Below are 26,828 nucleotides of genomic sequence, written 5' to 3'. Positions count from 1 at the left end.
TGGAATAAGTTCTCCTGTTTTCCCCTTTGTATCCTCAATTAAATTTAAGGCAGAAGAGTTCCATTCTAGGAACTTGTGCATTAGTTACTTATTGCTATACAACAAATTGCCCCAAAACTTGTGGTATAAACAATAAACATTTATTATTGCTCACAGCTTCTCTGGGTCAGGAATTTGGGCGCCTTAGCCTGGCAGTTCTGGCTCAGGGTCTCTTGAGGTTCCAATCAAAATATCAGCTTGACTGAGGCTGGAGGATCACTTCTAACATGGACCACTCCTATGGCTTGCAATTTGGTGCTGGTTGTTGGTAGAAGGCCTCAGTTCCTCTCTTTGTGGAATTCTCCACAGGGCTGCTTGACTGTTCTCATGACAGGGTGGCTGGATTCCCGAGGAGTGAGCAATTCAAGAAATCAAGATGAATGCAACAACGCCTATTATGATCTAGCCTCATAAGTCACACACTATCACCTCTGATTCTTGATTAGCTACACCTACTAGCTCTGATTCAATATGGAAGGCAACTCTACAGGGCATGAACATCAGAAATCAAGGATCACTGGGGAACATCTCGGTGGCTGCCTTCCACACCCTGTTACACTTCAAATATCATTAGCCCCTAAAACAAACTAAACAAAGTTCAAGTAAAGAAGAGGCCGTACATTCAGACTGGTTTAATCAAAACTTCTTTGGGGACTTCTTGATCTTCAAAATTATGTACGATATCTGGCCCTCTCCATGTTTCTTCCTCATCTACAAATGGGTCCCAGACTGTCCTTGAAGGAAAGCAGGGCCTAGGCTTGATTTTAAGGGTTCTTTCTGGTTCTCTGATTTCTGATTCTACATTCTAATAAGAAAATAAAGCTTTTAAACTTCTTTTGAGTTGACATTTACACTAAAATTTGTAATTCAATAAAAACATTCTAAAGTATGTCATTACAAGAATCATCTCTGTTTTATTTATTCTACAGAGTAATGATTTAAATTGAATGCATTTGGGCACAGTAAATATTTGACATGAAAAGTAGTTGTACCAGAAGAGGCGTCAGAAAAATAGCAACTTGTCTGACACATAATAACTAGAAAATATTCTTCTGTCTGATCATTTAAGTGTTACAAATCCTGAGAATGTTATACACTGAACAAACTAGGTACTACATATAATTAAATCTTGCTTGCAAATCATCCATTAAAAAAATGCTTCGAGGTACAAATCACCTATGTATTAAACATGAGTCTTTACATTTTACAAAGAATTTAAACAAATATACCAAACAATTAAAGTTAAGTGGCTCTTAAAACAGCAATCAGTCAGGTTCAAGGACACACTGTTCCACGATTTCCCGTAAATTGGGGTTTTCCATTGCAGCTGCCACTCGCTCTTTGTCATTTATCTGCTTGTTGACTGCAAAATACAGACGAAGTTAGCAAAGGAACTGTGTCAATATATAGTAACAAATTTTTTTAACCTGTTAAAACAGAATTTAACTCCTTGGTAAATTAAAGCTTATTTTGGCTAATGATTCCTAAGTTCTAGAAGGGAGACTTACAGAGAAAATTACACCCTATAATCCTACTACTCTTCCACAACTATTTTCATTTCTTTCTTTCTAGTCTTTGTCCATATACATATTTCCATACAGAGTAAAGAGTAAATGAAATTTTGAAATTTTCTATTTTTCCCCCTTTAACCTATTTTTTTTTAATTACAGGGTAATTTAACACATCAAAAATTATATATCTTCTAAATTAATTATAAAGACTATGCTACATTGAGCACCTTTATACATACACCCTTCTTTTTGGAAAGATTCTTAAAAGTGGCATTGTTAGATCAAGGGATATGAATATTTTCATGGTTTTGATTCTCATCACTGAATTACTTCCCAACATTTTTTAACTAATTATATTGTCAACAACAATACATGAATTATCGCTTTGCAAAAAATATCTGACAATATAAATAAAAACAAATAAACACACACATAAAAGAGGAAGTGAAAAATGGCTCCATATTTTTGTTGTAATTTATAATCCCTTGATTAATGATGAGTGAGAACATTACCCCATGTTTATCTCTTAGTTCTGTGAATTTTCCTTCATCTACTAGGTCTTTTTTTTAATGAGTTTGCATGGATCTTCATATAATTAAGGTACTGGCCCATATCTGTTGTCTATAATTTGCTAAAAGCACTCTTGATGTAAGAGTTCAAAAGAAATTTCCATATTCTTTTCTGGACCTTCAATTTAAATTTTAAGTACATAGCTCTCTATCCTGCATCAAAGAAAAATATCAAGCCCTCCTTAGAGTTTATAAGTCAAGGTCCCTAAAGCTGGATATTCTTCAGAGATGTGCAGCTCCTAGCCTAAACCAGCCAATATCCATAGGTCTTACCTCTAGTTCACCTAGAGTCCTACAGAAAAACTACTTCTTGAAAAGTCTAGGTTCCCCCTCCTCAAGGAAGAGCTAACAACTAATTCTGCACTTTTTTGACCCCGTAGATAGTTGCATGGCAGAATAACTTGGTATCCAAGATGAAGTACTATCTGAAGTTGTTTCTATCTAATAATGAGTCAGGATTGACTTACTGTCTTCCTCCGTTGAGTGGGTTCCTTCCGAAATGTAGATTTCCAACTAGGAAGAAAAAAATATTAAAAGCAAAACATTTAGAGTACTCTACGATAATGAGTGAAGTGCAATGCAGAGAGGACTCAAGAGCCTAAGGATGAAAGCCCAATTCCTTTTTCTAACATCAGTGACAGATCCCTCTAAAACAAGGACTGAAATTAGCAGGATTTTAAATTTTGGTCACCTGGGGGAAGGCTTGCAGGGTTATTCCCATTAATTACTTTTTAAAATGCATACATACAAATAAAAGTTGACACAAATGAATCTCAAACGTATTTCACTCATGGATCTCTTACCTCTTCCTCCCAAATTAGTACCTAAAGTATCTAAACTTACTCCCTGCCCCAAGCCCCAAGCAAGCTATACTAATAATCTCGTGTAGTTTCTTCCATATTTTTTCTCCATACCTAATAATGGAATATAGATTTTATACACACACACACACACACACACACACACACACACACACAAAGGTTGGAAGTTTCTTTTCTTTGCTTATTTTACAAAAATAGGATCACAATATACAGTTGTCAGTATCCTCCTTTTTCTCATACACTGTTATCTTGCTAAATTTCCTCTCAAGTATAATATCAGTTAAGGTATCCCTCCTGGCCTCCTGCACTCCCTCAGATTAGCTAACCTCCAAGAACTGGAGCTTCTGAGATAAACCCACAAAATTACTGCAAATCCCATGGCAAATAAAGCATGCTATATGATAAACTCATGTCTACTTTCCAGAGACAGTGGAGTGTATTAACTAATTCTTATAAAGTTATTTTACTACTAGATAAACGTTTTTCAAGAGTGAAAAAAAATCATACCTTATTATGGTTAAAAGAGACCCCAGAGATCATCTAGAACAGTCTTTTTTTATTTATTTATTTATTTTATTTATTTATTTTTTTTCAACGTTTATTTATTTTTGGGACAGAGAGAGACAGAGCATGAACGGGGGAGGGGCAGAGAGAGAGGGAGACACAGAATCAGAAACAGGCTCCAGGCTCTGAGCCATCAGCCCAGAGCCTGACGCGGGGCTCGAACTCCCGGACCGTGAGATCGTGACCTGGCTGAAGTCGGGCGCTTAACCGACTGCGCCACCCAGGCGCCCCATAGAACAGTCTTTTTTTAAAAACAAAACACCATATAAATTCCCCTAGTGGCATGACACTAACTCTTCTTCCAGACAATAAAGCAACAGGTATAAAATCACTTTATACTCATTTACTTTGCTTTAAATTATGCACAACTTATTACTCTGGAAAATGGTAAATAAAGGGGAAAAGTCAAGCACTTACCCTGCGATTCCTATATGAACTAACAATACCTCAGCGAAACCACACAGTTGGTTTGGTACCGGGCAGGCATAGAAGATTTTGAATTCGAGAGGTTACTTGCGGCCCTTTCTAAGTGGTTCTTACTTGGTTTAAAATTTTTGCACATGAAAACATGCTTAACATTATTAGCCACCAGAGAAATGGAAATCAAAACCATGAGTTATCACTTCCAACCCACCAGGATGGCTATAATGAAAAAGATAGTAATAATACAGATCAAACAGAAGTGTAAGTAAAGATGTGGAGAAATCAGAACCCTCATACTGCTGGTGGGAATGTAAAACGGTGAAGTAGCTCTGGGAAACAGTCTAGCAGTTCCTCAAAAGGTTAAATACAGTTAGCAAAAGATCCAGCAATTCCCCTCCTAGGTAGAGGAAAGATGAAAACATATGCCCAAACAAATTTATAATAGACAAAAAGCGTAAACAACCCAAGTGTCCATCAACTAATCAACAGATAAACTATGGTATATTCATACAACGGGAATAGTGTAAGGCAATAAAAAGGACTGAAATACTGACATATGCTACAACATGGATGAATTCTGAAAATAATATTTTAAGTGAAAAAAGACGACAGGGGTGCCTGGGTGGCGCAGTCGGTTAAGCGTCCGACTTCAGCCAGGTCACGATCTCGCGGTCCCTGAGTTCGAGCCCCGCGTCAGGCTCTGGGCTGATGGCTCAGAGCCTGGAGCCTGTTTCCGATTCTGTGTCTCCCTCTCTCTCTGCCCCTCCCCCATTCATGCTCTGTCTCTCTCTGTCCCCAAAATAAATAAACGTTGAAAAAAAAAAAAATTTTAAAAAAAGAAAAAAGACGACAAACGTATGATTCCATTTGAATTAAACATCCAGAATAAACAAATATACAGAGACCAAAAGTAGATCAGTGGTTAGCTGGGGTTAGGGGAAGGTTTGGGGAAATAGGTGTGGGGTTTCTTACTGAGGTGATAAAAATGTTTTAAAACTGATAGTAGTGATGGTTGCAAAACTCAGTGAATATACTAAAAACAATTAAGTTGTACACTTTCAACAGGTGGAACTGTGTGAAAGGTGAATTAAATCTCAATAAAGCAGTTATAAAACAAGAAAATCTTCCTTACCTTATGTTTAAACGGTAAACACCGCTGAAGTTTTACTCTTAAGCACAGCCCTGTAGAGGGGAAAAAAAAAAAAAAAACGGCCCCAATTATCTATTCTTTTATTAGTTCTTGAAAAAGCATACAGCTGTGTGTAGATATCTCCATACAGTACAGTAGCTGGAAACAGCTTTGGCTCAACCCAGCATAGGTTTCCTTTGAGCCATGCACCTGCTAGCAACTTTTATTTAGTCTTACATACTCCTCATAATACTCCAGTGAGCCAAATATTACCAAACCCATTCTATAAATTATGAAACCAAGGTCACAATGTAACTTGCCCAACATCACTGAGCTAGTAAAGTGGCAGTTGGGACTAAAACCCAAGACCACTGCAAAACCTAGGTCCTTCCTACTGCATCGATTTGCCTTCAAGCAAAGGTCAATTCACTCATTACACTTTATTGAACACTAACAGACCAGATCACCCAAATATTTAAAACCAAGTAAGAGTCACTTAGGGGAGCCTGGGTGGCTCAGTCGGTTGGGCATCCAACTTTGGCTCAGGTCATGATCTCATGGTTCATGAGTTTCAGCCCCATGTCGGGCTCTGGGACAGCTTGGGGCCTGGAGCCTGCTTCAGATTCTGGGCTTCCGTCTCTCTGCCCCTCTCCCACTCAAGCACTGTGTCTCTCTTTCTCTCTCTCAAATATAAATAATTTAAAAATTTTAAAAATAAAATAAAATAAAACCAAGTAAGAGCCACTTAAAAAGGACCACAAGAGGGGCGCCTGGGTGGCGCAGTCGGTTAAGCGTCCGACTTCAGCCAGGTCACGATCTCGCGGTCCGGGAGTTCGAGCCCCGCGTCAGGCTCTGGGCTGATGGCTCAGAGCCTGGAGCCTGTTTCCGATTCTGTGTCTCCCTCTCTCTCTGCCCCTCCCCCGTTCATGCTCTGTCTCTCTCTGTCCCAAAAATAAATAAACGTTGAAAAAAAAAAAAAAATTTAAAAAAAAAAAAGGACCACAAGAAACTTCACACGTTTGGAATCCTCTATGCCGCAATGTACAAATAGAGCTGTTGCCCTGAAACAAGTTCCTCTGAAGTTCAGTTAGCCACCCCAACGCCAAGTCACAGTTCAATGATTTTTTTTCCTCTTGTTGAGACCTGTAAGAGAAATTAAAACTGGGCTTGGAACAGACTCCTTTGTGCCCATGCTCGACTTCTTCCCTCACCTCAAAATAAGGAATGAATTTTTAATTAAATCAACATCCCAAGACACAAAAATCGAATTGTTCTTATGCACAGAAAGTGTTCCGGAGTGCTTCGAGTCTAGAACACAGGAATTTCATAATACATATTAAAGAACTCTAAACACAATATATCATTTCTTTAAGGGGTTTTCCCTTTAAACCATCTCCTTAAAGCCTATCTGGAGAGTTCTTCTTCTCCCCACGCTGTCTCTTCTATCTGTTACCTGTACACCATCTGAACATTCTCATGTGTTCTACTCACCGTTGGTAGGTGTTTTATCCATAAAGTAAATAATAACTGTTTCACAACTCACAAAGCACTTTCTTGAGCATCAAAATCCTCAAGAGAAGCAGTACAGCATTACTGAGATAGATTCTTTGGGTTCAAGAGTGGCTCCAGAACATACTAGCTATGTGACCCTGGGCAAGCTACTTAATTCTTCTGAACTTCAGTTTGCTTATCCATAAAGTAAGTATTATAACAGTACCACTCTATATAGGGGTGTTATAAGTAATAAATAGTTACACAATGTGCCTAAAATAGTACTTGGTACATAAAAAGTATCTAATAACATTAGCCATTACTATTGTTATCATTTTCATTTTACAGCCAGGAACCAAGATAAGTGATTTGTTTGACATCATATAGTTAACAGGTGGACAGCTGGGAGCTAAATATAGACCTTCTGACTCCAAATCCTATGCCCATCATATTGGATCACACCTGCCTCTAGCTATTCTTGTCTGGACTAAGTCTACACAAATAGTTAACAACTGGTTTCTCTGCCTTACCCGCTCACCCCCTTTGAGTTTCCTTTGTCTCTGCAATTATCTACCAGGATAATTCTGAGTAGGTGACAACGTCAGCAATCCCAGGGGAATGCACCCAGGTGCCTTTCCCTGTTTAGTACTATCTGCTCACAGGAAATGCCTCCCAAATGTCAGAAAGAGAGCTCTTTTTATTAAGTTTTCCAATCATATCGATTGAACATGGTTACTACACTAGTCTACTAACCTCTAAAAAGGCAAGGGTCCTAACTGAAACTCATATTGAAAGAGCCAAAAAAAAAAAAAAAAAAAAAAACCCCGACAAAACTTTGCTCAAGAAGTGTACAGATCTGGGGGTGCCTAGGTGGCTCAGCCGGTTAAGTATCTGACTTCAGCTCAGGTCTTAATCTCATGGTTCGTGAGCTCGAGCCCTGCTTCAGGTGAGTCCCGTTTCTTTCTCTCTCTCTCTCTCCCTCCCTCCTCTCTTTCTCTGCCCCACGCTCACTTGCGCCCTCTCTCTCTCTCTCTCTCAAAAACACAAAAACAAAAAACAACACCTGAAGTGTATAGATCTGAAATATCTACCATAATCAGATCTTGGTGTCTTTACATTTACTTTTATTTCATGGACTTACATAAACACAGTTTTTTCAATAATTACAATCATTATGCAAATTCAACTTAGCATTTAAGTTTTTTCATACATTGCTCAGATACTTTGATTCCTTGATTATATTTATCATTTTCAATAGCAATAAGAAATCCCATTATATTGGATGCCATTTCCTTAATAGATACTATAATTTCTTCCAGATTTCTTTATTATAAGTTTATGATAAATGTTTTGTACATGCTACTGTTTTCTTCTATGGAACTATTTCCTTAATTCCTCAAAGAGTAGAAACTTTTTAAGAAGGATTTCCTAATATGTACCCAGAAGCTTGAAAATACTTATACCACATGACCCAATAATTCCAATTAAAGGAATTTATCCTGAGGTAATAACTAGAGACATATAAAAATATTTACATATAAAGTTGTTCATCATAGTATAATTTATAATTGTGAAAGCCTAGAAGTGGTCTAAATGGTATAAAACATAATATATTGTGCTAGTAACACAGACCTACATGACTATATAATTAAAAACTAATATTTAATGTTGAATAAAAAACTGCCTATGCTTATCTATTTCAAGCTTTCTATTATCTAACCCTTGTAATGCCGTTGCTATTCTTACTATCTCTACTTTACAGATTAGGAAACTGAGGCCCAGAAAGGTTAAGTAATTTGCCTAAGATCACAAAATGGCAGACCTGACGGAGCTGGAGTTTTAAACCCAAACACACATTCTTTTATGACAGCTGGTTTTTATTTTGTTCTTTATGCTTTTGTGGGGTTTCCAAATTATTGCCAAGATATTACTTTTGCAATTTAAAAAACACAAAATAAACATTACTTTTTGAAAAATCAATTTGCTGAAGACTCTTAAGAGGAGTAACAGACCCTCTGTTTAAGAACCCTTATATACCAACATATTTTAAGACACTCCCTTCACATCAAAAGAGCAGCAGCACTTCTGGAATCTGGCGATTCAGAAACTGTCCAATGACAAAAAAGATCAGTATGCATTCAAAAACACTTTTTCCGGGGTGCCTGGCCAGATCAGTCAGCAGAGCATGCGACTCTTGATCTCGAGGTTGTGAGCTCCAGCCCCACATTAGGTACAGAGGTAACTTAAAAATAAAATCTTCACAAACAGACAAATACCCCAAAACGCTTTTTCTAGTATGGAATATTAATAACTACAATATTATCTATGGATTCACAAACCCTCTAGTCCCTCAAGATGTGGCCCGTATACTAGAAACCACTAATAGGGATCCCAGATCAACAAGCGAGAAAAGAAATGACAGAAATCACAAGCATGGAAGCAATAATAAAATGCTTACCTTTTCGATCCTTTTTATAAACATCTATTTTTAAATAGGTAATATAGTCCCATAGCTCACAAACTTAAAAATATGAAAAAGTACATAGTAAAGTCTCACTCCCATCCTGTCTCCAACCTGCCCCGTTCCTACCACCACTACTACTCACCCCCATCACAGCTATTCATTTCTTATGTATTCTTCATGCATAGGCCATCAAATACAAATGTCTATTTTTGCCTTTTTTTACACAACCGTAGCAATATTACACTTGCTTTTATTTCTTAACACTATGTAATAAAGATCTTTCCATGTTTCCATAACATGGAGAGTTTCTTCATTCTCTTTAAGAGCTACATAGTATTCCATTGTTAATACATACCAGTACTGATTATTTAAACCATCCCCTACCGATGAACATTTTGGTTTGAAATAAATGTCCTTTCTCTTCTTTATAACAAAGTATGTATTCAAAGACACCTCTTATGTATCTTACTGCTAACTATTCCAAAATACTGGGAATGCAGCCTCTCAAATAGAAAACAGCCTTCAAAATAAACCCCCAAAGAAAAAAACAAAAACGAAAAACAAAAAACAAAAACAACACCTCTCCCACTAGGACTTCTGCCTGTACTTCACTGAAGCCAACAGAGCAGCTAGAGAAGAGGGTGATGGTAGCAGTGCCAGTCTGAGAGCACCCACTCCAATCTCCAGAACTGAGGGGAGGACTGGCTCACACCCACTCTCCAGCTGTTGTAGGTGTGTATACCAAAGAGAAGCAGCATGGTGTAACTAAAGGAGGTATCATGTTTGGAGTCAGGAGACCTGGGTTTGAGCTTCATCGTTTCCTGGCTATGTGATTCTGAGCAAGTCACTTAGACTCTCGGAGTCTTAGGTTCCTCATCTGAAAAAGTCTCTCATAGCCTGTGAGGACTACAGAAGATACACATCTGAAAATACTGTGCGAACTGTAAAGTGTGATATATGATGCTAATTGTTATTCGGGGTCACTATCAGTAAAATAACTTAGAATTAAAAATATATTTACATATAAAACCTTACCAATAAGGGTTGCCAAAGAGCAGTGAGGTACTGTTGGCGTGAACCTGATAATAACCAAATAGTCTTCTTCGTTTACCTCCTGAACCTCCACGCTACTTTCGGTTACCACTTCCAGTTCTTCTAAGGTATTGGGCTTCTCTGGGTCCCGGATGGTTCGAATCAAATCTACAGAATCATCAGAGACAAGGTGTTATGTTAAAACATGAATATTCTAGGGGCACCTGGGTGGCTCAGTCAGCTGAGCGTCTGGCTTTGGCTCAGGTCATGATCTCACAGTTCCTGAGTTGGAGCCCCACATCAGTCTCTTGCTGCCAGTGCAGAGCCTGCTTTGGATCCTGTGTCTCCCTCTCTCTCTCAAAAATAAACGAACATTAGGGGGCGCCTGGGTGGCGCAGTCGGTTAAGCGTCCGACTTCAGCCAGGTCACGATCTCACGGTCCGTGAGTTCGAGCCCCGCGTCGGGCTCTGGGCTGATGGCTCAGAGCCTGGAGCCTGTTTCCGATTCTGTGTCTCCCTCTCTCGCTGCCCCTCCCCCGTTCACGCTCTGTCTCTCTCTGTCCCAAAAATAAATAAACGTTGAAAAAAATAAACGAACATTAAAAAAAAAAAAAACAAAAACAGAAAGACCCATGAATATTCTAAATAAGGATGACTTTGCCAGCTCTAATCCAAACACTGCTTTTTTTAAAACCAAATATCACAGTGACTCCCCAGATTTCTGACAGAAAATTTCACTACCAGTTTCCTTTTGAGAAGACAGTTTTCTTGGATTACTATTAGATCACACCATTTCTTGGATCCAACATTGCTGAGAGAATATAAGAATGAGAAAAGTGTCAGAAAGAAATGTGGAGAAAGAAGTGTCGGAGAATGTGGTATCAGGATTTATGAAAGCAGAATCTGAATCAAGCCTTTAAATATGGGTGACATTTCAATATCTGACATTTAAGGTTGAAGGAAACTAAAGGACCAGGAATTGAGGGGTGCCTGGTTGGCTCAGTTGCTAATGCATGAGACTCTTGATCTTGGGGTTGTGAGTTTGATCCCCATGTTGGGTGTAGGAGATTAAATTTTTTTTTAATTAAAAAAAAGTTGAGTCTGCCTAGAACTCAGCATAAGTGAGGATATAAGAGATTCATCCAGACCATCAAGGATTGCTTTTACACCCAGCCACAGGTAATAAGGAATCAAGAGGTTCTGAACAAGGGAGTAAACGTGGACAGCACTATACTGTCAGCCGGTAACTCATCCACCAGCTGGTAGACTCAGAACTAAGAGTAGAGCCCAGGGATACCAGCTGAAAATGCTGGGCCCAAAACAGGCACATGACAATAGTAATGGAGAGGAGGCGAGAGATGGAGAAGTCATTTCAGAGGCAGAATCAATAGAATTTGACAAGCGTTTGGATGTAGAAGACAAGGAAAGGGAAAATGGAAGCTGACTCAGGTTTTAAATCTGTCTGGGAGAACACTGATAGAATGAAGAAAAAAAAAAAAGCTGGAGAACACAGGAAGAAAGTTGGGTGGGGCTGGGGCAACTGGGTTCAATATTATACATAATGATTTTGAAGTGCTTAAGGGGCAACCCAAAGGAACATTCCAGCAAACATTGAATGGTACATAAGGCTTAAGAGACCACCAAAGCTAAAGAGACACATAAAAAGATGCTCAGGGTGCTGTGTGGCTCAGTCACTTAAGCAACCGACTCTTGGCTTTGGTTCAGGTCATGATCTCATAGTTCGTGGGTTTGAGCCCCAAGTCAAGCTCCATGCTGATAGTGCAGAGCCTGCTTGGGATACTTCCTCTCTCTCTCTGCCCCTGCCCACTCCCCTCTCCAAATAAATAAATAAACTTTACAAAAATGCTCAACAACACTCATCATCAGGGAAATGCAAATCAAAACTACAATGAGATACCACCTCACACCTGTCAGAATGGCTAAAATCAACAACACAAGAAATGAACAATGGCAAGGATGTGGAGAAAAAAGGAACCCTTGGGCACTCTTGGTAGAAATGCAAAGTGGTGTAGCCACTCTGGAAAACAGGATAGAGGTTCCTCAAAAGATTAAAAACAGAACTACCCTACAATCCAGTAATCATACTACTGAGTATTTACCCCCAAAATACAAAAACACTAATTCAAAGGGATACATGCACCCTGATGTTTATTGCAGCATTATTTATAAAAGCCAAACTATGGAAGCAGCCCAAGTGCATCCACTGATAGATGATTAAAGAAGATGTGAGACAGACAGAATGATATTGCATTGTATATATAATGGAATGTTATTCATCCATTAAAAAAAATGAAATACTGCCATTTGCAAGGACATGAAATACTGCCATTTGCAAGGACATGGACGGAGGTAGAGAGTATATAATGCTAAGTGAAATAAGTCAGAGAAAGACAAATATTGTATGATTTCACTTTTATGCAGAATTTAAGAAACAAAACAACCAAACAAAGGGGAAAAAAAGACAGACAAACCAAGGAACAGACTTTTAACTACGGAGAACTGACAGTTACCAGAGGGGAAGTGGGTTGAGGGATGGGTGAAACAGGTGAAGGGAATTAAGAGTACATTTATGAGGAGCACTGAGTAATGTATAGAACTGTTGAGTCATTATATTGTTCACCTGAAACTAACATAACACTAAGTTAACTATACTGGAATTAAAATTAAAAACTTAATTAAAAAAAGGGAGAGAGAGAACACCAAAGCTACAGTGGTTGTTGAACCCACAGATTCACGAAGAATGAGTTTAACAGTAATTTTCAAGCTTGGCTGAACAATGGAATTATCAGAACTGCTTTAAAAACAAAACAAAACAAAACAAAACAAAACAAAAACTGATGTTAAAGCCCTACCCCTAAAGATCCTGATTTAACTGATGGGTAGCATGGGTTGTGCATTGTGACTTCTAAAAAATTCCTCAGGTTCCTCTTAGTACAATTTGAGAACCACTAATGTGAAGGGAGAGACCCAAGAATAGATCTGTGGGAAGTACCTAATTCAGGGATCAGAAGGAGAAATAAAAGCAAGAAGCAGAGATGGAAAGGGAGGTAGTTAACAATATTAAACGCTGCGGAAAAATTCAGGTGGACGAGAGCTGAAACAGGTCTTTGGATCTATCACTCAGAAGATCACCTGTAAAAAAGCAGTTTCAGTAGAGGGATGAAGGTAGAAGCCAGCTTGCAAAAGGGGAACTGAGTGGGAACTAAAAATGTAGTCCTAGGGCTTCAGCAGGGAAGGGGAAGGGAAAAGAAAAGAATCGTGGGTTTGGACAAAGCTAGAACAATCACTAGGGTAAGGGAAACTTGAGTGTTTTATATATAGCCCAAGGGGAAGAACCAAATAGAAGAAGAGAGACTGAAAATATGGGGGGGGGGGGGCACGACTGGCAAAATAAACAGAAGGGAATGAGACCAAGGATATGGGAGCCTGGGTTGGCCTCGGAGAGGACAAGATTTCCTTCCTACTCTGAGGTTGTAGAAGAAGATGGAAAAGGAGAATGAGACAAAAATGGTGAGGCAGAAAGGAGAGTAGAGGGAGTTCACGTAGGATGGGACAATGTTCTCAGGCCTCAGGTTTTGTTGTATTATTTACAGCACCCTTATAATCAGAAATGCTACTGGGAAAACTAAACCAATCAAATTGCAACTTCTCCCTAGCAACTCCTGGGCTTATCACTTGATCAGCCACAGAATTTCAAAATGGAGGCAGGAAAAATAAAGACAAAAGCTTCTTCTTCACAAGGCTCTATCATCGTGGGACTCAGAGAAACACCGCTTTTTAAAAAGAAATTTGCTTCCCCTCATCCTAGGCATGTTCCCTGTAAGGCTCATTTATACAGGCCACATTATATTCTTTATATGTTACTTAAGCCTGATATTAAATTTCATCCTGCATTAAACTTCTCTGGTTTTCTACTGATTTGAGAGCTCTGGATTTATTTCTTTAGAAAGAAATGTTGCTCTTCTCACATTACTCCCCTGATAAAAATTCTTCTATGGCTCTGCACAGATATTCTTTATTTACATTTAAACCTTCAGTATCCAATTCCAACCTGGTATATAAAACAATTTTTAAAATGTTTATTGATTTATTTTGACACAAAGAGAAAAAGAGAGATGGCACAAGCAGGGGAAGGGGTAGTGAGAGCGAGAGCGAGAGCGAGAGAGAGAGAGAGAGAGAGAGAGAGAGAGAGAATCTCAAGCAGGCTCCAAGCCATCAACCCCATACAGGACTCCATCCCACAAACTATGAGATCATGACCTGAGATGAAATCAAGAGGCAAACACCTAACCGACTGGGCCACCCAGGTGCCCCTAAAACTATTTTTGACAGCACTTTCACCTTTAAACCACAAACCCTAACCTGTAGACCCACCTATCTGCCATTCCCTAACATATTATTTTCTCACCTCCATTCTTTTGCTCCTTTTTCTCTGTTTAGTAGGCCTTCTACCCACCATATATCCAGAACCTACTTCTACTTCAATGCCTAACTCAAGTGACTCCTCCTTAAACTCTTTCCAGATTCCCCAATCAGAGATTAGGATCTCTCCTTCCTCCTATTGTATCTCTTATTCAAGTCTATTGGTTGGTACTGCATATAATAAAAAAGTCTGTTTTTGCTTACATAGGTCTCCCTCAATATAAACTTGAGGACAAGAATCATCTCTCTTCCAAGGTTGTATCCCCAAGTGCCCGTCGGTCCTGAGATGCTGTAGACAGAAGTCTGATAGGAATGTGTCCATGTTGTGGGGATCATTCCACTCACAATAATCATATAGCTAGGGTTGATTAAGTCCTGCCTCTAGTAAGAGAGGGGTAAATTAGATTGGCTCCAAAGGTCTCTTCCAACCGTGACCTCCTTCTACTGGCCCATAATCCTTGCCCACATTTTATTTGTATTCTTAGGGTTAAATCTTTCTCCCTCAGTCAGCAGGAATCTCTGAACATTAGTTAGTCCCAGTCTTTTTAGTTTTCAAAAACAATACTACCTAAGTCCAAAAACAGATAGCCATAAGACAATTGTGAAATGGTGTAAAGTGCACGAAGTTTGAAATCAGAAGATCCGGGGTTTGGTTTTTGCCGTTGGTTTAGTGGCAGCGTGACCTCTGGGTAGTTAACCATTCTAAACCTTTGTTTTCTCATCTGTACGAAGAATATGGTCCCAAGGGATTAAAAACAAAACAAACACATGTGACTATATGTGTGTTTCTGTGTATTCGTTTTTTGCACTCCAGGCTTGGCTGTGATAAGAAACTCTAATTTCGAGGCCCAGGTACAGGGAACCAGTCTTGTCCTCCTCTTCTCTCGGGGGAATCTCTGCATTTTCTTTTGCACATGAGAGCGGCTGTAACCTTGGGCCAGTCCCCAACTCGTTAGTCACCCAGCAGTGCTCTCGGTGGTGGCAGGAGGAGGAATGTGTATCCAGGGGTTAGGGAACGCAAGGAAGGAGACCAGTAGTGCAATCACACCAGCGTTGCTTCCTAACCAAGCACCCTAGACGCCTGCTCTGCCCAGAAGTCTTGAGAAGGGCACTAGGGCATGAGAGGGAAATGAGGCGTTTAAGACCTCCAGGCTCGGCTTAGCCCCAAGTTTGGGAAGAGCCCCAGTCCTAGAAAGACCCACATTTCCCCACTCCGGAGAAAAGGCTTCCCAAGCTTTCCGCCGAGACCCAGAAAAAACCGGAGTTTCCACCCCGAGCCCTCGGGTGAAGCCCCTGTTACCCCCGTCTCCACATACAAAGCCACACGCTGCCCTGGGTAAAATTAATTACCATAAACCTCTAGCGCTTTCTCTTCCATGATCCGGGGCTGCCGGGCAGCTCCCCGCTCAAAGAGGCCGGAGAGCCACAGGACTCTGCTCCGCGTCCAGGAAAGCAGCCCGGACACCCGCTCCATCCTTACGCTCCGCCATCCCTGGCGATTGTCCCACCCGAGCCACCGTCTCTCAGCAGCGGGCCTCGCGATTTATCAACTTCCTGGTCTTCAAATGGGCCAAGACGAGCCTAAAGCTCCAGGGGAGCAGAAAATAGGCGGGACCCGACGGAGTAGCGCGGAGGACCTAGGGAAGGGCCCCACAAAGACTACAAGCCCCAGCATGCTTTCCTGGGTTTCGGCGGGACAGGGGGAAAAAAATTCCTCCCAGCACGTGAGGCCCATTGCGTGCTGGGACGTATGGGGCGTTTTCTTCGGAAGACAGAGAGCTGTATTCTGGGATTTGTAGTCTCTGTCGGGGAAGGGGGTTAGGTAACGGTCTGTTACTTGCCACTGTTTGCCTCACTCAGCGCCTTCAATAAGCTAAAGATGAATCCTGAAGAGGTAGGGGGAAAGGAGATCTTGATTTCTAGCGCTGGAGGAGCGTGTGCAAGGAGACTTTACTGTTATTTTTCTGAGGGAGCTGCTTCCAGCCAGTTTTCTTACTTCCTAGTCACGCCGGAAGTGAGTTTCCGTTGGGGTGAAACGGAACACCTTGGGAGCCCAGTGAGGTTCGTTAGATGTCGCGGAGGCGGAGAGGGCTTTTTGATTTTCTCGTCTCAGAGGGACTCGGGCCGGCACAACTCCCCACTGCGAGCTATTTCTGTTAGTTGCCTTCAAAGACAACTTAGAACGACAGCGCTTGCGCTGTGCCCAGGGCATCCAGTAGTGACACATTGGAGATCGTTATCCTAAAAAGAATGGTTTAAGTCCTCTGGTGTTCGTGGCTGTGATGAATGCCAGTATCAAGGTTGATGATGTTATTTTTATCCATCCATCTCTCCAGTCAAGTTTCAAACATTTGTTGGGCACTTACTTTGCCAAACTTGGTCTACAGACGCTGAGAATACCAAGATTAGGAGGCGGCCCCTGCATTCAAACAGTTCATACATAGACCTGGGAAGGAGCCAATCCCTGATGTTGAGGAATTTGCAATTAGAAACAAACCTTTTGTCACATTTGATGGCAAATTTCATCTCTATTGAGAAGAAAGGATTACTTTGCACAATTATCCTATGCTAACATATCCCATTTATCTTCAAACTTTTGTTTAAAGTATTGTCTGACTGATTTAGACTTTAGTCTCACCAGATAACAAGTGAATAGCTTAGGCCCCAGGAAAATTTTGTTCAGAGTTTAAGAATTTCTTTGCCATCTGTTCCACTTCGCTCCACAGCAATTAAGAGGATAATCCTCACTTCCTTGTAACCAAATTTAGGGCACTGAGGTCTCACCTTCTGTAGGGCCTCCCAGCGTCTCCAAGCATGACTGATACTCATTCACACGGCTCCCAGAGCACACTGTAGCACTGAACACGTTGAATTGTTCATTTGCATGCCTGTCTCTCAAGTGCCTGTTGAGTCCGTTTATTTCTGTATCTCCAACGCATAGTAGGATGCCAGGCATACAGTAGATGTTCAATATGTATTTCTTGAATGAATTAACTAAATGAACAAAGAATAAATGGCGAAACTTTACTGCAGTCTGTTGAGAGCCCTCAGTCAAAAATATTTATTGAATCTCAGTGACAGCACTGTGCTTGGTATAGGTACGTGGCATGTAGAAGAGTTTTCAAGCTCCTTTATTCGAACGACATCTTAAGAAGCCTGTTAGATAAGGCTATCCAGAACACAAAGAACCCTAGGAATGTGAGCAGCCCATACCTAGCTCCTCCTTTTCTGGCCCATTCGCCCCCCTGGTTAAGATCTCAGCGTGGCGATGCAGGGCTCGGATTTGTTGGGCACCAGTGGTGAACAGGCCTGCCCCGCCCCGAGCGGCTAGGCTCCGCCCCTGAGCCCCCGCCCTGTGCGTCCCGCGGGGTTGATCACGACGATCCCACTCCTCGTTCCTCTGGAACGTTTTGCTCGCGGCGCTATCTCTCTATAAAGTTGTTGTTGCGGCTTCCGCCGCGGGTGGAGGAAGATGGCGTCGGGTGGTGGTGGCTGTAGCGCTTCGGAGAGATTCCCTCCGCCTTTTCCTGGCTTGGAGCCGGAGTCCGAGGGGGCGGCCGGGGGGTCAGAACCCGAGGCTGGGGACAGCGACACCGAGGGGGAGGATATTTTCACCGGCGCTGCTGCGGTCGTGAGTTCGCACCCTTCGAGGCGACCGGCGGGCGGGTCGAGGCTAAGCGAGGGTCGAGGAGGCTGGGCAGAGTGGGCCCGGCGAGACCTTGCGTTGGTGGCGATGGTCATGGTTTGGGGGCCATTAATGAGTGCCAAGATGTAGGGGCCTGACTTCCAGGCCCCTGGGGCGGACGGTGAGAGGGGTGTGGTGGCTTCGCCGAGGTCCCTGACAGCTAAGAGCTGCCCAGGCCGGCATTTAGCCCTGCCGTGTGGTGACCCCAAAGACCCACGGGGCTGTTTTGTGGTGGTTTCCTGTCGGCTTGATTTAATAGGTCAGCATAAAGGGATGGAGTGCAGACTTTGCTCTCCCTAACCTTACTGCTCCTAGGATGAATAGTGTTATCTGGAGTGGTTCAGGATGGCGACCCGCCCACAAATCCTTTCATTAGTTCAGAGCAAACCGATAATTACCAAAGGCCCGTTCTGGGTCTAGTTTATAAGAGTTAAGTTGACTCCTGATCTCTAAGGAAAATCCTACCAGAACTACATAGACCGCAAGCTTTGTCTCTTTTAAAGGGATGTATTAAAGTGCCTAAGTACCTTTGTGGAATCAGATTTGTAAATGTGAGGAGGAAATGGTATCTCCCTTCGTAATATCCAGGTTTCTCGTAAGAGGTGATGGGAAAAACTAATATTTATATGTGGAATGTGGAAATCAGTAATCTGTTCTGGAACCATTGGAGATGTTTGGGGCTGTTTTATAAGAATACTGACTCATACCACTTGGTACAGTTCGTTCTAGTTGAAAATTTCGGTACTAGGTTTGTGAATTTATGTATTATTCTATCTTGGATAATACTTCTCTTCATAGTAGCTATTCAGTATATGAGTGACTAAATAAAACAGTGTTAAGCTCTTTATGCCGCACGTGTCTGAAAAAGTTTGAAGTTTGTTTCATTTATGTCAGAAAGGTTATGTTTCTAGGAAATATCTTTGGTGACATCTTTAGAATTTTCCCTTTATATTTAGGAATTAAATTCATAATCCCAGCTCAAAAAGTACTTGTTGATGCTAATATAACCACTTAAACTATCTAATGAAGTCTTTGTTATTCTAAGAGATAACGCTTTCTACTATTTTAGTCTTTCTGTATCTCATTTAAAATAAATTTTTGGTCTTTTCCTTTAGTAATTCTCCTATAACGTATTGAGAACAGCTCCTGTTAATAACTGCTGGGATGGTAGACAATCCAACCGAATATCTGAAAATAGAAACTCTGATATTGAAAGTGACTGGTCACATAGGCAAATGATGATTTATTTTGCAAAAAGGACCCTGGAAGGGTGATAGTTATTTTCTAAAATGTTGAAGAGGTTAGGAAGTAATTGATATCAGATTACAGAGGCATGAATACTTTTCTCTTGTAAGACTGTTAAAGTACTTTGCCTAATTTCCAACCAAAGAGAGGAGGAGGGAGTCAGAATGAATTTGTTCTACCACAGAGAGCATAATTATTTTTAGTTAGATTTTGATCCAGGAAAATTGAGTTGCTGAGGAAACTAAAATGCTACTTGTAAGCCATTTCTTGAGCTGCCTGTTCTGATGTTAATCTTCAGAAAGCCAAGACTCCCAAGATTCCTCACTGTTTAAACTGTGACTTTTTTGTTAAATAGTCATTAAATACAAATTATATTCCAATAAATGTTTTAGTTGTGAGCCAGTGTGAGAAGATAGGGGATTGCCTGTGTCTTAAGGAATAACATTGAAGAATAAAATAAGAACAAGGGCTTTGAAGGCTGATTAAAATCCATCCATGGGATACCTGGGTGGCTCAATCGGTTAAGTGTCCAACTTCAGCTCAGGTGATGATCTCACTGTTAGGGAGTTTGAGCCCCGCATGGGGCTTTCTGCTGTCAGGATTCTCTGTCTCCCTCTCTCTCTGCCCCTCCCGTGCTCAAGTTCTCTCCCTCTGTCTCTCTCTCAAAAATAAACATTAAAAAAATCCATCTAGATTGTTACTTGGGCAGAGTACTTAATTACTTCGTATGGTTTGCTAACCTGTAAAATGTGAGTAATAGTAGTATTTATGTCCACCATTGTGAGGATTAAATTAGATACCTGTGAAATAACTCATGAAACAGTTGAACATTGGAAACGGTAATTACTCTAAGAATCAAAAAACCAACAGAATCTAATAATGTATTAGAAAAGTTACATATATAGTTTATCAAAATCAAACCAGTAATAAGATTGATTTGATTAGCTAAAAGTCATCAAAGAAGGCACTTAATGACATCAGTAGCATCTTATTAAATTTACCTTCGTGGTGTGTTCTGTTGTGTATTGGAGGCAAAGGAGGAGTATTAAAAAATTGGGAAGGTGAGGCATATAAAATTTAAAATAATTTATGGTAGGCATGTAATATCCTGGACAGTGATGTAACAGCTGCTGTTGTTAATCATCCCATCTGTTCCTTTTTAGAGCCCAAGAGGTTTTGTTAATACAGTAATAAACGTATGATTTACGATCAAAAGAGTAGCCCATGATACGCATTTCAGAATCTGCAAACCAGTTACTAATGGGATAGACTGGAGTAAAAAGGATTATTAACACAAATCTGAAATCATTGTCTTAAGACTGAAAACCAGCTGGGAAATATCTTAAAATGGTTCTTAAGAATACCTAAGACCTGAGGCGCCTGGGTGGTTCAGTCAGTTAAGTGTCCAACTCCTGGTTTCAGCTCAGGTCGTGCTCTTACAGTTCGTGAGTTTGAGCCCCATGTTGGGCTCTGTACTGACAGCTGGTTGGGATTCTCCCTCTCCCTCTCTCTCTGCCCGTCACCCCCAAAAAATAAATAAAAAATTTTTAAAAAATTTTTAATAGAATAAATTGAAAAAGAATACCTAAGATCTTATCTTCCTTCTTTCTGCTCCTTACTTTGCGGGCCTATAAATAAAAAGATCTAAAATTCTAAATATATTATCTGAATGTTTGATCGGACCTGAATCTAAATATGTATCTTTTTAGTTAAAACTTTCTTAGCTCTGGGATAAGATTAATTTTTCCTCTTACTAAAAGGAGACAGCAATTTTTGGCCCTCCTAAATCTTAATACTATGTTAAAAAAGACTAAATGGCATACATATTGTTATGCCTCATTTAACCTCATTGGTCTTACTTCTATACTTCTAAAACTGAAGGATAGAATTGAAGCAAGTTTTTTATTTACCTTCCCAGGAGTTCTTATATGCCCATCTCTTTTTAGCAGTATGCCGGGGCCACAATTAGATCTGCCTTGTAAATGAAGAGAACTGTGGAGGTTTTTCTCATGTTAAGAGGAAGAAGGAAAACATAGATAAAAACTTCATTTCACATTGTGGCCAAATCTGGTAACTACTTCTTACAGTGATCCATCAGACCAATTAGAATTTTTTCCCAATACTCATATTCTTGCATTGAAACCCTAGTAATTACAGAAATGGCTAGGAAGAATAAAACAGAATGAAGGAATAGCAGGAAGCTTGAAAAGTCATTTATTGAATAGTCTTTGATTAATCAAGACTTATTTACATATTCTCTTTGGTATTTAAGACTAAAGAACATTATAACTCTTACTGGTATTCAAAAGTCATGGATAGCAAGTGGTTTCTGATTGACCATGTTTCATAGACTATAGTGAATTACAGAACTGTAAGTTGTGTATTAACATTTAGACAGGAAAGGACATGTTATTTTTAGAATCCAGCCCTACATCTGTGATCAGTATGTATCCTGAGGGAGAATAAATCAGGGTTTTTTTACTGTATGTAAAACATACACAAAATTTACCATCATAACCTTTTTAATTATAGTGTTCAATAGTATTAACTATACTCACATTTTTATGGAACAGATCTCTAGACCTTTTTCATCTTGCAGTTCTGAAACTCACTACCCATTAAATAAAAACCCCCCTTTTTCCCCTCCCCCAAACCCCAGGAAACCACCATTCTATTTTCTGTTTCTATTAATTTGACTACTTTGAATAATCTCATATAAGTGGAGTCATGCAGTATTTGTCCTTTTGTATCTGGCTTATTTCACTTAGCGTAATGTCCTCAAGGTTCATCCATGTTCTAACATTCATCAGAATTAACTTTTTAAGGCTGAATAATATTCTATGATATGTATGTATATACCACATTTTGTTTATCCATTCATTCCTCAGTGGACATTTGGGTTGCTTCTACCTCTTGGCTCTTGTGAATACTGCTGCCAGAACGTGGGTATGTAAATATCTTTTCAAGACCCTGCTTTCAGTTCTTTTAGATATATACCCAGAAGTGGGATTACTGGATCATATCGTAGTTCTATTTTTAATTTTTTTTTTTTTTTTTTTTACTTTAGAGAGCAAGCGGGGGAGAAGGGCAGAGGGAGAGAGAATCCCAAGCAGATTCCAGTTCAGCATGGAGCCCGACGCAGGGCTCAATCCCACAACCCTGAGACTGTGATCCAAGCCGAAGTAAAGAGTCACACACTCAACTGACTGAGGCACCCCCATTCTTAATTTTTTGAGGAACCTCCCTACTATTTTCCATAACATCACTGTTTTACAATCCCCAAACCAGTCTATTTCCTTTTGTGTGCTTATAGGATAACTTCTTTAGATCTGGACAGAATTTGGTAGTTTTAACTAAAAGCTCTAAGGAGATTGGTCGTTTAGCTGGCTAATATTTTAATTCTGTTCTACAAAATACATGGTGGCTGTTCCCAAGGATGTAACATGTCCTCAGTAAATTTCTTGATAATATCTTTTCTCTATTATTAATCAGACTTAATGTATGTAACAGTATTTAAAAAAACTTTTTTAAAATATTTTTTTAATGTTTATTTTTGAGAGAGAAAGAGACAGAGTGCAAGCAGGGGAGGGGCAGAGAGAGAGGAAGACACAGAATCTGAAGCAAGCTCCAGGCTCTGAGCTGTCAGCACAGAGCCCGATGTAGGGCTCGAACCCACGAACTGTGAGATCGTGACCTGAGCCAAAGTCAGATGCTTAACCGACTGAGCCACTCAGGCTGCCCCTATGTAACAGTATTTTTAAATTTTTTCTTAATGTTTTTATTTATTTTTGAGACAGAGAGAGACAGAGCATGATCAGGGGAGAGGCAGAGAGAGAGGGAGACACAGAATCCGAAGCAGGCTCCCGGCTCTGAGCCGTCAGCACAGAGCCTTAAGCGGGGCTCAAACTCACAGACTTTGAGATCATGACCTGAGCTGAAGTCAGATGCTTAACTGACTGAGCCACCCAGGCTCCCCATAAACAACAGTTTATTGCTTAGTTTCTTTAGTTGATGGTGTAGTTATAACAAATAGTCATGGATAAGTGTTCCTCTAGTGTATAGTATTTTCTATAGGCATGTTGTCTCAAACACTTGTTTTTTGGAGCTAACATCACGTTAGGTGGTCATATTTGGCATTGAAAGATCAGTAGTTGAAATTCCACATTTTTGACACTGATCTGATACATATGTTCTTGAAAAAGTCAGCAACTGGTGTTATATCCAGATATTCGTTTTTAATGCTCAGCTCAAATTGTAAGCAAGTTTTACTACTACTAAGTTTAGATGTTCTTGAAGTACATAGAGTCATTGATTTCTTGATCATAGAATTGTACTAGCAGTTAACCTAGTTTTCAAGGTGATGCAGGAAAAGCTAACAAAAGTATTTACAAAGCAGTTTTGGAGATAGAGGGACGAGAGAAGACTTTTAAAGATGATTAATAACTTAAAATGTATTTAAAATTCAAGTTTGGGGCTTATGAGAGAAGCAATAAAGGTTGCAGTCAGACTTCTGGTTTCTGTAGGGAGCTGCTGCTCCTTTGCTTATTCAGGTGTTAGGGTAGTTCTTATGACATAGCCATTTGTGATTTTTTTTTTTTTTTTTTTGGTTGGGAGGGGAGAGAGGAAAAAGAAACTCCAGTTTCTCTTGGTACACAAAGCTTCTCCGTGCTCTTGAGTAACTGTTGGCATAAATAAATGAGTAAGTTGACAGTTACTAGAGCAAGTAGCCATAAGTATCTCATCTCCAGGAAAAGCCTGTTGCTCAACTTTTTCTGGCTTATTCTCTTGCTTAGTCAGATGGACAGCTGGAACTTCATTCTGCTTTCAGAGCACATTTAAACTGAGTTTGCTTTTTCAAAATGGAAGTTAATGCACTCATTAGAACTCTGATCCTACTGCAGTTTTTTGGGCCCTTCTAAGTTATATTAGCTTGAAACGCAAAAAGTTTAGTAGGGAAATTACACCAGAAAATTCAGTTGATTGTCTGTAGCTAAATTTTGATAGACCATGGTATGCCCTTTCACTTTGATGTCTCTCATTTTCCCCACCCTTCCGGCTTCCCCTTTTTATTTTCATAGTCTTAGAGGGACTAGCTCAGAGGTTCTTTACCTTTTTTGTGTCATGGACCCATTAGCATAACATTACAAAGGAAACCAATTACACAGAAATGCAGTTAGCAAAAGCTTAAAACAATTTTATATTAGTAATGTGATTTTTAATGCTTTATGTAGTAAGATCTAAGGATAGGTATAATAACTACCATAATTTTTTTAATGTTTATTTTTGAGAGAGAGCAGGGAAGGGGCAAAGAGAAAGAGAGGGTGGACAGAGGATCCCAAGCAGGCTTGGTGCTGACAGCAGGGAGCCCAAAGCGGGCTCAAAGTCATGAACCACAAGATCATGATCTGAGCTGTAGGTGGATACTCAACCAACTGAGCCACCCACGTGCCCCACCATAATTAATTTGTAAATAGAGATGAGCATAAATGATATTTTGAGAACTTTTTTTTTTAAATTTTTTTTTTTTTCCAACGTTTTTATTTTTATTTTTGGGACAGAGAGAGAGACAGAGCATGAACGGGGGAGGGGCAGAGAGAGAAGGAGACACAGAATCGGAAACAGGCTCCAGGCTCTGAGCCATCAGCCCAGAGCCCGACGCGGGGCTCGAACTCACGGACCGCGAGATCGTGACCTGGCTGAAGTCGGACGCTTAACCGACTGCGCCACCCAGGCGCCCCCTATTTTGAGAACTTTAATAACTGTAATATCAAATAAAATTATCTGATTTCTATTAGTTATAGTCTCAAGTATTGCTATTACTATTATGGTTTGTTGCCTATCTTTGTAATTGAAGATAATGCTCAATTTCAGGTAGAGGTTAGTGAAAAGGAAATTGTAATTTTATCCCCGTCTAAGTTCACAGATATCTCCCGAATTCCCCTACTTTAACTCCTTCAACTGTAAAGGGGGTAATATTGTGGTATCATTTGGGTTAATCAAATATTTAATCAGCTTGTAAAGTAAGATGCACTCTATTCCCAAATCCAATGGACAGTAAATTCCATTCTCCCAAGTACAGAAGCTTTTACAGCATCTGTGCCATTTTTGAAACATGTGGAAGTGGGTATGGTAAGTAAAATAATTGCTGCCTCCCTAAGATGTCCACATCCTAATCCCAGAAGCTGTGAATGTATTAGGTTACAGAGCAAAGGGTGATTAAGGTTGAAAATGGAATTAAGGTTGCTTGCTAGTCAGCTGACCGTTAGGTAGGGAAATTAGTCTGGGTTATCTGAGTGAGCCCAGTGTAATGACAAGGATCCTTTAAAATGAAAGTGTCAGAAAGTGACTATGGAAAAAGAGTACCTACAGAAGAGAGGTACAGAGAGATGCAACCATTGTTGGCTTTGAAGTTGGAGGAAGTAGGCCATCAGTGAAGAAATGTGGGTAGCTTTTAGAATCTAGAAAGATCAAGGCCACAGATTCACCCCCTAGAATCTCCACAAAGGAATACAGCCATGGTAACACCTTGATTTTAGCCCAGTGAAACCTATATTAACTTGTACAAAACTAAGTTAATAAATTTGCATTGTTTAAACTGTTAAATTTGTGTTGCAGTAGGGATAGAAAGTGAATGCGCCGTGCCACTTAGCTTGTTTTTCCATGGATGTAGAGGTGGTAAATGGATCAGTATTTCATGCCAAGGTCTTCAGGGGTGACTTTTAAAGACTTCATGATTGCCCTGTTATGTGGGTGTAACTTCTGGGCATGGGTTTTTCCTAATCATCCTTGCCTTGTTACATTAGTATGATCACACGATTCTGTAGCTCTATCTTGCCTTACTAAATTATTAATTTTTTTTTTTTTTTGCCAGAAAATCAGTACTGTAGTTCTCCAGAAGCACAGTTACCTTAGCTTTTAATTTAGATTCGACCTCTAAATGCATTTGAGGGTTTTAACAGTACTACCCTTTTGGGGTCTCTTGAATAATGCAAGGCTTCTGCATGGAGCAAAGAGCAGTTGAGCAATATAAGGAAGAAGCACAACTGGTTAACACAACCTAAAGGGAAGTTACCCAGAATCACAGTAGTACCTTTCAGGACTGAATGACTGTGTCAACTGTGGGGGACAGCAAACCCAGGTCTGTCCTTCCCTGAGCTGAGAACGTTGTGGCCTGGCCTCATGGTTTGAGGATGGTAATTGGTGAGGAATACCTGTTTGCTCTTAGCACAAGTGTGTGTGTCTTGTAATTATAAACAGAAGTACTTGAACTTTTAAACAGGAGTATCACTGGAATGACCCGATAGAATTAACAGCCTAAAGGAGGCAGCAGGTGTTGGATAGCCTAGCATAGGATTCTGTCACTAAAGAAAGAATGCCTCCTTTATTTCAGAAAAAGGAGAAGGTTGGGGGGAT

General features: G+C 40.1%; 2 protein-coding genes across 3 annotated transcripts in view; one reads left to right on the top strand and one right to left on the bottom strand.

Moving 5' to 3' along the window:
* Positions 1–928: 928 nt before the first annotated feature.
* CIAO2A (cytosolic iron-sulfur assembly component 2A) lies at positions 929–16,140 on the bottom strand. Its single transcript, XM_045447937.1, has 5 exons — positions 15,836–16,140; positions 10,047–10,211; positions 5,060–5,109; positions 2,587–2,632; positions 929–1,402 (listed from the first exon to the last, which is right to left on the bottom strand). Exons 1-5 carry the CDS (start codon positions 15,957–15,959, stop codon positions 1,305–1,307), a joined length of 483 nt encoding a protein of 160 aa, XP_045303893.1. The 5' UTR covers positions 15,960–16,140; the 3' UTR covers positions 929–1,304.
* A 1,696-nt stretch (positions 16,141–17,836) lies between these two features.
* SNX1 (sorting nexin 1) overlaps positions 17,837–26,828 on the top strand; it is a 40,262-nt gene continuing 31,270 nt past the window's right edge. The window contains exon 1 of one of the 2 annotated variants that reach the window (XM_045447935.1): positions 17,837–18,116. In XM_045447935.1, coding sequence (XP_045303891.1) covers positions 17,958–18,116 — 159 coding nt within the window. In that variant the 5' untranslated portion in view covers positions 17,837–17,957. The remainder of the gene's footprint in view (positions 18,117–26,828) is intronic. The other variant, XM_045447936.1, reaches the window with a different exon arrangement.

The sequence above is a fragment of the Leopardus geoffroyi genome, chromosome B3, assembly GCF_018350155.1.
Source record: "Leopardus geoffroyi isolate Oge1 chromosome B3, O.geoffroyi_Oge1_pat1.0, whole genome shotgun sequence".
Classification (NCBI taxonomy): domain Eukaryota; kingdom Metazoa; phylum Chordata; class Mammalia; order Carnivora; family Felidae; genus Leopardus; species Leopardus geoffroyi.
This window is presented reverse-complemented; position numbering and strand designations above follow the sequence as displayed.

What these genes read in the sequence shown, in the direction of transcription:
- CIAO2A (XM_045447937.1), bottom strand. Translation starts at nt 15,959, where the DNA reads ATGGAGCGGGTGTCCGGGCTGCTTTCCTGGACGCGGAGCAGAGTCCTG. An exon ending in CTCTTTGGCAACCCTTATTG is followed by an intron (nt 5,110 to 10,046) that starts GTAAGGTTTTAT and finishes TCCCCTCTACAG; the next exon opens with GGCTGTGCTTAAGAGTAAAA. An exon ending in CCACTCAACGGAGGAAGACA is followed by an intron (nt 1,403 to 2,586) that starts GTAAGTCAATCC and finishes TGTATTTTGCAG; the next exon opens with TCAACAAGCAGATAAATGAC.